Below are 13,605 nucleotides of genomic sequence, written 5' to 3'. Positions count from 1 at the left end.
AGTTTGAACTTTGTCCTCTTGTCTTGTTTTGCATTGCATGGGCAAGCTCATACATAATAATGTCTTGTTTTAAAGTAACTTTAACTCTGAGTACAATTTAAATAAACTACTTTTTACTTTTGTTCAAGTAGATTTTTACACCAGTAATAATTAGCTGAATATTATGAAGGGTCTCCTGGAGAAAGGAAGGATCATGAGGATCATCAAGTATAATTTTTTTCACAACGCAAAAGCTCTGTTTTAAGAATAAGCCATATAGCATATCTATAAGTCTTCTACCCTTACTCCAGGAACAATGAATATGTTGTTAATTTTGAACAGCAAACTCACCCTGAAGCATCAAACTGTTACTTGGATGGCATACTTGGGGTTTGGGCACTCCCATACTGTAGCTCATCTCATACAACGAATAAAAAGGACATGATCGCTTTGTCTGCATGCTTTTCCCCCCGCATCATTAATTAGCAGGAGAAATACGAACCCACGAGATGGAACCCTGCTCTACCTTACTTCCCCTCTCCACGTTAATCAATATCAGTTTTACATCTCCCTCATTCACAGATAAAAGACAAATCTCTCTCTTCTCTCCCAGTCGCTCACACACTCCTTATCCTTTGATCACGCTGAGCATCCTAACCCTCTCAGGACATTGATTATTCTGCAGCCGTACCCCATGTGGTACTGGCACAGCAGCCTCAAAGACGGGGCAAAGCGCTCCACCAGTGCAGCGGCACCTGGAGTCCCACACTTTGCCCTGGAACAGATGCTGTGTGGCAGCCTCCCCAGCAAGCAGAGCTCATAATTAAGTTTAACGCTAACGCTGAAGTATCAGACTTTTACAGAACCTCCATAAAAAATGCCTGTAATGAGCGAGGAAAATGGCAGGAACTGAACCACCACTGACGCCCACACTGTATTCTCTCCACAGAACTTGAATGGATTGAACGGTCATTCCCATTCAAATCAATATTCCAGGGTGGTCAGAGCGGCGGCCATTTTTTATGTGTACCGTTGGGCTAGCTTGTGTATGAACCGACTGAGGTGAAAGGTTTTACAGCAAGAACTACCGCAGCTTCTCTGTCTCCTTGCTGCCATGGATTGCTAACATGCTAATGACTAGAAGAAGTTGACTAGAAGTTGACTAGAAGAGCTAGAGAGAGAAGTACAGTCTTTGATAATGGCTAATGTTAGTTTTCAGTTGAGTTTTGACAGTTATCAGACTCATCTGCAGTTCTCAAGCAAACGTGTGACACACTTTAATGAACAGACTTGCCTTGTCACCATAGCAACTAACCCTTAAAATTCTGTAATCACCATTTTATGCTGTACAAGCCATATTACCAAGACAAACAGTGTAAGGACTGTTCTATCCATTCAAGTTATGTGATTCTCTCATGCTAGTAGGGCTGATTCCATACCATGTTATTCAGTGTCAACTATTTTCAGTGTCATGAATTCAAAGCCTTGCTCCAGGGGTTTTACATGCGTGAGAGCAAAATCATGTCAAGTAGATGAACATTTTACATGTAGATAGTGAGACAGTGTGTTGATGTTAAAGGATAATTTCTGCTTTTATCAGCCTAGACTGCTTGTGTGATGTCGTACATGGTAGTGATCAACAAATATGCGGTTGATTGCTTCGTGGGAGGTGAGTTTCAGTTTAAACTCAGAGAGACCAGTTTTTTTCCCTCAATTTTAGCTTTCATTTCAGTTTCAGTTTCGTCATTTATATTACCTCTGGGCCTTACAAACCTGCAAACAACACATCTGTCTAGCAAACAGCTTAAAAACTGGAGGCTGCCTGTATTTTGAAGCATCCTATCTATATTTGAAATCCGAAGGTGGGATGCTCGCAGGTGTGCTCTTGTAAACGTCTAATTTCACTATAAATCATAACTTCAATATTGTAAATTTCATCATTACCCGAATTGAATTATTGTTAATCTTAATTAACCATTATATTAATTTTAAAATCTTGCTAAATTAATGCTAATTTAACCTAAACTTTTCAATAATTTACAATACAGGTCAACATCACGCTTTCCATATACATTGATATACCAATACCCATAAATATCTCAATAACCTTTGATATATCGGTGGCTCAGTGGTTGGCACTGTCACCTCACAGTCTTTTCTGTGTGGATTTGCGCAGGTTTCCAAAGAAGGCTTCCAAAGACATGCAAGTCAGGTGGATTGGAGAATTAATATAATAACATGATATGTGGGTAATGTGAGGGTGGTGATACAACTCAGGTTAATGAGCCATTACAACTGTAAATTTATGACCCATTAATTGATACGTTACTACTGACAATTATACTCCCATCTAATCATCTCAAGTTGTGTGAAGCATAGTATAACATAGTGCTAATTACAAATGGGTCACCACCTCAGTATATTACGGAAGCCACAAGTGGCCGCCCTGCAGGAAAAAATAAAATAAAAATTGAGATGGCAAAGTATTAACTTGTGTGCCTGACATGCTATTGTGCTCACGCAATATATAAAATGTGCACTCAATTTGCATAAAAAGGATGTGACTAGATATGAAACATACACACATAATAAGTTAATGGTGGCACACAAATGGTGAGTTAATCATTATTAATTATTACCTCCACCAAGGAGGTTATGTATTGTTTGTTTGTTTGTTTGTCAGCAGGATTACGGAAAAACTACTAGCCCGATTTTTGTGAAACTTTGTGAAAGGGTGTAGCATGGACCAAGGAAGAACCCATTAAATTTTGGCGCGGGTCCGTATATTGGTTGCGCTTGCACATTGCATATCATAGAAGACTGGACTATTGGCCTTGGCGGAGGTCTGCGCTCTCCAAGTGCCCTTCTAGTTATTTGATGGTTAATTAACAATGAATCGATGATTACTTAATTTGCTACATTCTTTGTCTACATTATTTAATCTGTATTTAACAATATGTTGGTCAATTAATCATTTATGTGTTGTGAAACTGAAATGGAATTATTTTTGATTGCTTTAGTTAACAATTTGTTAGTCATTTGTTATTATCTGTTAAACACTTTTAAATGCTTAATTGAGTATTCAGAAATTATTAAAATTATTTAAAAATATAATTAAGCATCATCTGGGCCCCTATTATAAAGTCAGACCTGTTTTGTCTTGCCATGTGCCCTGCCAAAGCTGCAACTGATTGCAAATGTCCTGCCATTTATGTGCCTGAGTTTCTAGGGGATCATCACGGGCGATGGAGGGTGGAGCATGGAGGGTGCCAAAAGATAATTGAATTTGGCGGAGTTTAACAGATGTTCATCCATGTGCCCTGCGTTTGCACATGGATAGAGCCTCAATCATAGAGCCGAATAATGATATGCAGAGCCAGATTGTAGAGCCGAAATCCTTCCTGTGTTACTGCAGGTAACATGCACTCTTTCCGTCCCGGTGTCAGGTACTGCCTCAGCTGGACAGGCTGTTGTGGGAATATCTCTGTCTCTGCAGTTCTTAATGGCAGTGAGCAGAAACACCAACGAATGCATTGGCTAGACACATGACACACAAAGACACACAAGGACAGATTCCATCACACAGCTTTCTAAACGACATCTTTGCCATCCTCTGTGACCGTCAGCGCACAGAGAGCACAAGGACAAATTTCAACATGACAACATTCCATGAACATCCAGCTGGTACGTGATGCAGACATGGACGTTGAGTGTTTGCACCACGTTTCAATGCAGTGAGCAATGCAATTGGGGAGTGACTGTGGTGAATTGAGTGTAAAGCAACTCAACCTCAAAACTCAACATTTGATATAAAACTTATTTTTGATATTTAAAAAAGTTCCTTATTGGCAAAGAATTTGGATTTTGTAAAGTTTTTATCCAATTGATGCACAAAGGGCATGTTGCCAATTCAATCTTTATACGCCGTCATCCCAACCAAAACTGATTTAAAGGTGCACAGTATTCTCTGCAGAAAGACATGAAAAGGAGAAAAGTTAATGGCCTGATTTTCCACCATACCAGTGGGAGCGACAAAGAAACCAAGGTTTTGAATAAACCCATGCACAGGAGAAGGCATGCCCAAAATCCTCAGTGCGCACAACGGTTAATCCAAGTCTGATTCGGAACAGCATGAGTATCTCAATCCGCATGAGACCCATGTGACCTAATGTAGTCTGAATCGGGCCCTTATTGATATGTGGACCAAAAAAATGTTCTGTAAATCTCACTGATTAATTAAAAATTCATTTTGTCGTTGTTTGTTATTGTTGTCTCAGAAAATGTGTTTGCTTTAATTACAAGAGTGGATGAGCAGAAGATTGCCTTCAATTACCAAAATTTGTGTTGTTTAGATCCCGTATTGACAGGTAGAAAGCAGCGGGTGCCAAACCACAGATGGTATTAAAGAGATGTGACTGCTTTCTCTGACAATAGCAGCACAGTGTATGAATATTTGTGCATAAGAATAACTATGCACATAGTATATAATTATGCCACTCTCTTAGTGGTTCATTTTACATAATGAACATGTGTCTTACATTAGAAAACTCAAATGGGGCATGCACCTGCTGGATTATTGTCATGGGACATATTATATGCCTTTGCAAGAAATATTGATTAAAATGTTGAGTAAAGAACAACAAAAAACACAACACAAAAGTATGTTTGTGATCATTGCCATTATCAAGATGAAACAACCTCTATATTGACCATCATGAGTGTGGTAAACACAACAGAATTTCTTGTTGATTTCTTGAAACGAATTAAGCAGAAAATTATCTACAGTAGATAAGGAAGACTGCTGCGAGAAAACCTCAAGAAAAACCTGCTGTGAGAATTTTGACCCTCATGCACTAAATATGTGTTGGACTAGTTAATTGGTGTTTAAATCTTATTAAAATGTGCAGTGTTTTTCCACCCCAAGACAGATTGTGCTATCCACAGCTGGATAACGTATGGCACAGAGCCCGGAGCCTTTAACCATGCAGCCCTGCTAAGCCATTCACTTGTTATAGCCATGTGGGTAAACACTCCAGACTCAGCAGAAATATAGTGCAGCACTGCAATGAGCTGTGAGATGAACTGCGATTTTGAATATTGAATGTATAGCTGCTCCAGTTTTAATGGTTGGGCAATGTCGTCAAAACTCTTCCACTATGAGCCAAATGTGTCACCTCCTTCTAGACATCAAAAGAGTGTTTTCAACTTAGTAAAAAGTTAAAAAAAAAAAAAAAAAGAACATTAAACAGCTTTTCCCAAGAGGAGAATATCTTACTTGTGCACTTTTTGAGCCCGGACCCTTTCTTCAAAGCGTGACGGCTGAGTTTGCAGTTGAAGTTGTTCTCCCAGAACTCAGCAAACCAGATATTCCTCCTGTTGTTTTCTAGTGTGCGGCTGATGAAGTAACGATCAAACCCTAGACAGATCAATGGATTCAGTGTCACTGACGCGCAGTGTCAGTGTAAACAGTGGTATCCGTACAGTACGTGATGAAGTGTTCTAGTGCGTTCAATAATTGATTGAATATTATATTCTAATTTACTTTTTGTCACATTGTTTGAAAATAATTTCATTGTTGTTGACATTAGCTGATCAGCTGATAGTGGCTAAGCATGTTTTATTATTCAGAAAACATATGTAGCCTTCCCTCACATGGAAAGGCCCCAATGGATTAACCCACTGAAATATACAGTAACCTAGACTGGAAAGCAGTCCCTGAAGTCATCATGAATGCATAATGTCCTTCGATGTACCTCTGATAGATTGGCGCTTGGGCAGGATGGTGACCGCTCCCTCTGCCATCTCCTCCTGGTGCAGAACCGGGGAGATCTTTGAGCCCCAGCTGTCGGAGCCCACCCAGATGAAATGACCTGTCTGGTTGGCCTTCTTACCCGCATGCAGCAGCCGCCTACAAAAGGTAAAGAAACAGATGTTGCCATGGATAAGGTCAGCTTCACTACAAGCTCTACTTTGATTTTGTTTTACAATTCATTATAGTACAATGCTCCGGCTGAGTCGGTTTGAAATTGCTGTGTTCCCAGGTGTTTCTGTGCTGTCCAATGCAATCATGTATTTATCATCTTCAAAGGGGCGCTATCAAGCTATTACACGGCCTTACCTGATATCGTCTTCATTGGCAAAAAGGATGACAACTCTTGCATTTGGGTTTTCTCTGAGTCGCCGGATGATCTTGTCAAACTCTCCCTGTTTGGGCTCCCGGGGAATCTTGACCGACTGGGAGATGCACACACCCCCTAATCAGACAGAGACATTTACAATTACATATCATACCTGTATTTGGAGGAAGCTGTCACAGTAGCTGGTTAATCACAGAAATGCAAAATTACCACATCTGTGAGTTAAACAGAAATATGGTAGTTAGGTTAGTTAGACATCATATTGCCTTTTGCCACTGAGGCAGTTCATTAGAGAACACACACTTTTTCCAGGTTGAGTGTGCAGCAAATCAACAGCAGTGGTTTCAGTTTTGAGGAGAAAGATTCTGTAATCTCACTTTGCCTGGTGTCCAGCCCCCATGAATCACAGTCTTTAGCACTTTTTGAATTTGCATGGTGATTCATAGGGGTCTGGACACAAGGTTGGTGTTAGTTGTCAGTTATCAAAATCTTTGACCAATCACAGTAGGAAAGCAGATTGACGTAATCTGGAAATGCCTCAGAGCGAACAACATTCATGGCGGCGTTCACTTACAAGATGTTAAACATGCTGATTGTTTAATTCATCGATGCCATTAAGTTTTTAAGGACTGACGAAATTGCTAAATCTAGCTCGCTATCATCCAATTCCTTTTGCCTAGCGCTGCCATTTTGGTAGTTGTCGCGCTCTGTAACGCTCGTCAAGTAGGTTTGTCCCGCCTACATCGACCATCCAATCAGGTGTTGGACAGTATCTGTCTAAAATAACTGCCAGTGGATAGGCTTATGTCCAGACTGCTATGAATCGCCATGCAAATTCAAAAAGTGCTAAAGACAGCGATTCATAGTGGCTGGACACCACTGTATATGATTGTAGAGCATCTCCTGTTAAGAGGGGGTAAGCAAGGAAATCTGACATCTGGAATCTGATTTATTGTAAGTCCAGCTCATTTTGAGGATTCACTTCTCCATCAAGGACAGTTTTCATCAAGGCAGTTGAACCATAAGGAGGAACACATTATCAAACAAAATACAAAGCGAACAATGCAAGTCCAAAGGTGGGATGGTAATTTGCAAAGAGTGAGGATCCACAGCAATTAAAAAGTAGATGGATGTTATGTCCTCTGCTTTCATGTCATTGCCATTTAATTGAAATTTATTGAGTCTGTGATATCCTAATAATACAGTCCAGGGTCATTCACACTCTTTGAGCAACAGTAGCTGCTGGGTGTTGTTTTCTGTAAAGAAATTCATCCTTTCTTCCTAATCCTATCTTTAAAATGGCACTGCACAATTCTAATTTTGTGAATTTAATTGATTAAAATGTAATTTGTTACAAAAAAATAATGAAGTCAGTCACTCATGTCGAGGGTAATGAAATTGAGGGCATTGTGGCCACCGCATCGGTTTACCTAGGGAATGCTTAGGAAATTGAAAATAAGTTTGTGGACATAGCAAAGTGATTCACCAGTTGAAGGATAACTGGCTGCTAAAACAGAGAAACAGCCTTGCCATGTTTCAGTTTGTTGAGTTTAGAGTTTAAAGGATTTTTTTTTTTTTTTTTACAACAAGATTGGTCTAACTTGGAGCAATAGATAGGATTTGTTACAAATGCTGCCAAAATTCTGTAAATAATAAAATCACCAATACATATATGTAACATATAAAATGTGTAATATGCGATACATAATAGTACATAATAGATTATGCATTACCCACTGATGTATAGACAGATAGATCGAGATATACAGTATATGTATATGTTTTGTCTTGTTTTTTTTTCCTTGTCCATTTTCAGTTCCATTTCCAGTTTTGTGAAATGGTATGATCACAAGGAATGACCACTTTGAGTTCCATGTGCAACGTCCTCAGAGGTTGTTGTATGGGACAAAACGAAAAGGACATGGGAAGTCATTTTGCACGGTCAAAGCAAAGGTCGGTGTGCCTCTCAAACAGGGTTTCTGGGGTGAGACTGGAGAGTGCCTCAGTGCGGCATGCTTGTCTGTAAGCTTGTTTATGAGCATCCTGCAGTAGTGCAGTTTGCAAGGCAGTGGAGAAACACTGCCAAATCAAGACTTTGTAGATATTATACGCAGTACAGTAGATCCTGTGTAGATGTGCATTGCTATTGCAGATGGAGACCAGTTTAGAGTTGGGGAGGCCAGACTTGTTCAATAACTTTTTGTTTGCCAAAGGCAGTATGTAATTTACTTGTCAGTCCAATTTCAGGTTGTTGTTAATTGTTATCACAATTGTGACACTTATCAATTGTGTCACAAAAAGATCAGTTATAAGGATTGACAAGGCGTTCTCAAAAAGCAATCAGAAGGTACACCCAGCAAGGGGCAGACTACTGGAAATCACTGAACAATTAGGGGTAAATTAATTAAGTCGCACACTCCTTTCCATGTATTTACACACCAACTACACACTGAACAACCTGATGCAATGTAGCTGAAATGCTGATGTGTAAATAAATCAGCCTCAGCAAATAGACAGGAGTGTGAGACTTCTTCCCTTTTATTTAAGGACTGGCAAGGTGGAATATTGTTCTGTGTGGGTGACATGGAGAATTGAGTGTCACCCTGTGGTCTCCTAGTGCCCAGGTCACTGAGGGTCTGGGGGGGGGGGGGGTGCAGGTACCCATGACACAACTTTAGGACTTTAGGGACTTAGCTGTCCCAGACAACTTTTTGAGATCTGAGACAAAATTCTCATGTCGCAACCCACTCAGTTTGCTCGGCTGTCACCGAAGCTCGTTAAGTTTGAGCAGGTCAGACAGGCAGTCTGACCCAGTCTTGGAGCAGTCTCACGCATCAGGAGACTTCCAAAGTTGGTCAGCACAAAATCTGCAACGCTCTTGTATTGTGAGATATGTAAAGACAAGTTTTGAGAATGGTGAGCAGCAATAGCCAATGAGAACTTGTAACGAAACAAGACAGATGAAGCAGAAACTCCAGAACAACACAACATCATCGTGGCTCTCTGCAGAACAGACAACCCATGCTGCCAGTGTCTCTCCAACTATTCTCTCCTCTAAATTCGGCATCTAGCCCTCTTCATATTTTCTTTTTTTGGCATAAATGAGTGTACATGTAATAGGTGCTGCAAATTGCTCTTCCTTCTCAAGCTCCATTTTAGCACAATCAGGTGAAAAAACAAAGTCACGTGTTGCATTTGTTTTGCAAGACAGTGGGGTATCAGTATCCTTCATCACTAAATCCAAGGGAAGATTTTTTTATGAGAGCCTCTTATAGTGGTGGTTAGGCTTGAAATAACTGAAGAGATCCAAGGGGAGCTGTGTATGCGAGTGTGTGTGTGTCTGAGTGTGTGTGCATGTGCGAGAGAGAGAGAAAGACAGGGAGAGACAGGGAGAGAGAGAGAGAGTAAGTGAGTTTGTTGATGCTTTTTTTTTGGGAGAGAGTACAGTGTGGATGTCATGCACTTCCAAGATTCACCCCCTCTGAGACTAAAATGATTTATAGGCCTAAGCAGCTTGCCTCGAGCCTTCTTGGTTTTTGTCATTTGTGTGATGTCATCATATAGGCTAGATGCTGCAAGTTATCGGACATTTTGAATCCACAGTTGATATATTTGGGTTTGATAGTTTAAGCTGTTATATTGGTCAGCTTCACATATAAAACAGTGAAAGCTTGAGCTTGAAACTAGCACTAAGCCAGTTTTCACTTGGACGATGTGTAACCTCCCCATCTGTGCCACATCATTTAGCGTGTGCCCTCTACATTGGAAACACAAAAAACTAGAGGAAAGAAGGTTATTTCATGTGAGTGATGACATGTTAGGTTTTTGACAGTGTTCCAGTGAAACATTTACTATCATATACATATAATTTACTATCTCGCCTTAGTTTAGTTTAGTTTAGTTTAGTTTAGTTTAGTTTAAGAAGCATAAAACAACATTATGTAACTTAACAGTGAAGGGAGACAGAATACAATATATAGAGATTGGGAGTTGAAAACAACAACTAAAAACAGAAAAGATGTGCAGGAGGAGCCTAAAAAACCCCATAGGGGCTTGTCAAATGGCCCTCCTATTGTGAAGCAACTAAAATAAAGACAATTAAAACCAAAAATATAGTGCAGACCATTACATAAAGGGACAAAATTAAAAAGTAACTGAAAAACCACATACAAAACAAAAAACTTAGAAAGGTGAGTATTTATATAAAAGAAGGAAAAAAACCTTCTGAAGATGGTCCATCATAAATTTGCAGACCCATGTAATTAGTTCTGCTCTCACACCAAGAAGGAGACTTTGAACAGCTGCTCTGTGGTTTACATCGTTTAATGCTTTCACTGTTTTTCTTGTTACCACTCTGCACACCGAGCACCTTGCAGTACTAGGAGAGCATACAGTTTTAGCATGGGTGACCGCTGTGGGAGTTAAATCCCCTGCCAGGTTTAGCGCCACGCTCTACCATGTGAGATGTGCAGAGACACATCTAAGGACTTGTAGAGTGTTTATCAGTAAGCAGAAATGACTAGGTTATGGATTCAGGTACCGTAATGAAGAGTGTCATGTTTTGCTGTTTACAGAGTTAAGGCAGTTTATTCTATTGTGCCAGTTGTTTGAATGATCTTGTTCAAGCTTGTTTTGATGCATGAATTTGCTCTTTGACATTATTATGATAGACTTGCCTTGCCTTGACTGGCGGCTGTTTCAAGAGAATCATGTGTTTGATCCGTGGAGTGACTTGTGAGATCTCTAAAGACCACAATTTAATTGTCTTGATGCTTCAAATACAGCTAGGATAGTGGGAGCATTTCATAAGTTCAACCATTTGTTTGTGACGAGCCACTTGTCAAGCTGACTCAGTCCAGGCTCCATTATAGGTCATTTTGGGTGTTTACTGAAATGGGTGAGCATTGGATAAGTGAGCAGTATGCAAACCTTGGGAGTTTTTCACATGCTGTGGTAGAGGATGATCCTGGAGTTCTCTCTAATGATGTCTTAAACTAAAACTAATAGAAACTAATAGAGAAAAGCCAGCCACAATCACACAAATCGGACACGCCATTTTGTTGTTTCAGTGAACTTTGATATATAATGAACTTTGATATTTATATATTGAAGTTTGATATACAGTATATACATTGAACTTTGATATGGAACGCATCCAGCTGAATCATCCTTGACCTAAATGAACTCTTGATGTTCTTAGGCATGAAGGACTGCCACCCCACTGCCCTAGTAAGCAGCAGGGTGGGTTCATGTCAGCGAGCCTAACCACTCTCAACACTCCGGTGCTCGAGGCCGTGGGAAACAGGGTTTCGGGACAACCAGCTGCTCCGCTGCTCTCGTGCTTCCCTTGTGTGGAGCGCAGACAGAGAGCTGGCAGCGGTGTGACAGTCGGGATCATTTCCTTTAAGGATAGTAGTCAGCCAGGCCGGCAGTTCGAGCATGGCAGCAGGGTTTCCCCCGTGATTCTCAAACGAGCCGGCGCCTCGCCGTCATCCGCTGGCCTTAAAGGCAGCGGGGATGGATCCTCTGTGAGAGCTGAAGTCCAAAGGACTGGTGACAAACCGCCCAATCAGCTGCACCGCTCGCCGGAGCGTGGCGGGCGATTGCTGAGTGGCAAATGGTCTTCACTCCGCTCTATACTGCCTGAAACTCAAAGTTTGATGTATATCAAAGTCAGTGTATATCAAACTTCAATATATACAGTATATCAAACTTTGATGTATATATATTAAAGTTCCTTATATATAACAAAGTTCATTAAATATATCAAAGTTCAATAAATACAAATAAAAGTTTGATGTATTTATATCACAGTATATATATCAAAGATCAATGAATATTTCCTGTTTGGCCCTCCATACCCACCATATGCAAGTATTGTACATATACAGTATATGAGGATACATTTATGTGTGAGTATGCATGTACTGTACGTGTGTGTGTGTGTGTGTGTGTGTGCATGTGTGAGGTGGGGAAAGGGGGGAGGGGGGTGGTGGTACCTACAGTACATATAGTATGTTGAGGGTGTCTTTGAGTCTCACTTTAGCCCATAAATGTATAGGGTGACTGCTCAAACAGCTCAGGAACATTAAGCAATTCAAGATTACATCTTTGGGATTCTTGGGTCTTTGAACAACTTAAAGGAAAATATCAGTGTTCAGTTTTTGGTTCATTTCCTTCATTCTATCTATAGTTTACATTATCCATAGGCCATTTCCCATTGCATGGCTTTAATGTTGTAATTTGAGGTAAAACATCATTTCCTGCTTAAGTCAGGAGTTGTAAAAACAGCAGTGAGCAGCGGCTTGCTAACCTTGCAGAACAGTCAGATAAAAAAAATGACTGCTATTAATTCCAATGCAAACTATAGTGTTCCTGCTGCATACTGATTTGAATATGTTGTGTAGGGAACTCTTTGCCAGGTAGCAAAGTAATTCCTGAAAAGAACAAGGAAGACACAGATGTTCTCCTGTGGAAGGAAGATAGCAATACATCATCAGTGATGAACTGTTATCTTTAGATTAATGAGGATGTCTGTCAGCGGGAAATTTGATGGAGTTTTAAACTTAATGGGATCATATGAGCAGTGGAAGCTAATAACTGTTAAAATAACATATGTGAGTCATTTATCAGCCATATTAATGTTTTTAACAGCTGTTCTGTGGTTTTAGAAATGAAATTTGAACTACTGAAAAGTCAAATAAGTTCATGAAATAGTTTTAGTACTGAATTGACTAAATGTTGGGAGAGGAAAACTGGATCCTGAGAACACCGTTTGATGCTAGAAACTAACTTTGCCTCTGATGGTTTTATCTTTCCACTGCATTTACAGTACAAAGAAGCATCGTCTAGGTTTGCTGTTGGCTTGCTTTGCGTCAGAAGGTTGTTTTGTGGATATGTGAGGAGATTTGAAATAACCTCTACTTGCAAATTATTCTCTTTTCCTGCCAAAAGTAGTTTACCTTTAACGGTCTATGCGGATCCGTGACAGAGAAATTATAGCCCAATGATGGTATTCTCCTTTAAAAATCTGTCTCACACTTGTCCGCCACAAACCCTATCAGTGTGGCTGTGGTATACTTTAATCTGTTATGCTTTGTCCATGCTCAGTTCATGTTCAATTAAGACAAAGAAATACAACAGTATTAGCTCTGAAAACACAATTTGTTGTTTCTCTGCTCCACTGGGTTTCCTAATTGTACATCTTTCCCCTGTTATTTGTTCACCACACATGTCTTTTTATGTGTTTAGTCTGCAAAGCCACTCAAGTAAATAATTAACATGTGGCATCATCTTGACTCCTTTGGCTAGGCTTTGTATGTTTCAGATTTGAATGTCTTTGACAAAAAGGACAATTTCCAATGTGTTTCATTTTGCGGTTTTGGTGAGTGCCAAGTTAGCTGATGTCACACCTTCAGCTTGGAAGGATGTGTTTAATCAAATGAGAGCTCAAGTAGTTCCAGAAAATGTTATCGTTCCTGATAAAGTC

At 40.0% G+C, this 13,605-nt stretch overlaps 1 protein-coding gene across 1 annotated transcript in view; it reads right to left on the bottom strand.

Annotated features, from left to right (window-relative positions):
* The window catches only part of LOC139663563 (metabotropic glutamate receptor 4-like), a 109,289-nt gene that overhangs the window by 26,467 nt on the left and 69,217 nt on the right, over positions 1-13,605 (bottom strand). Inside the window, exons 3-5 of the mRNA XM_071542274.1 lie at positions 6,098-6,233; positions 5,733-5,887; positions 5,255-5,395 (exon numbers count right to left, since the gene is read on the bottom strand). Coding sequence (XP_071398375.1) covers positions 5,255-5,395; positions 5,733-5,887; positions 6,098-6,233 — 432 coding nt within the window. The remainder of the gene's footprint in view (positions 1-5,254; positions 5,396-5,732; positions 5,888-6,097; positions 6,234-13,605) is intronic.

The sequence above is a fragment of the Centroberyx affinis genome, unplaced genomic scaffold, assembly GCF_046629955.1.
Source record: "Centroberyx affinis isolate AG114_WGS23_722 - 3 ecotype Tasmania unplaced genomic scaffold, CSIRO-AGI_Caff_v1 ptg004049l_1, whole genome shotgun sequence".
NCBI lineage: Eukaryota > Metazoa > Chordata > Actinopteri > Beryciformes > Berycidae > Centroberyx > Centroberyx affinis.
This window is presented reverse-complemented; position numbering and strand designations above follow the sequence as displayed.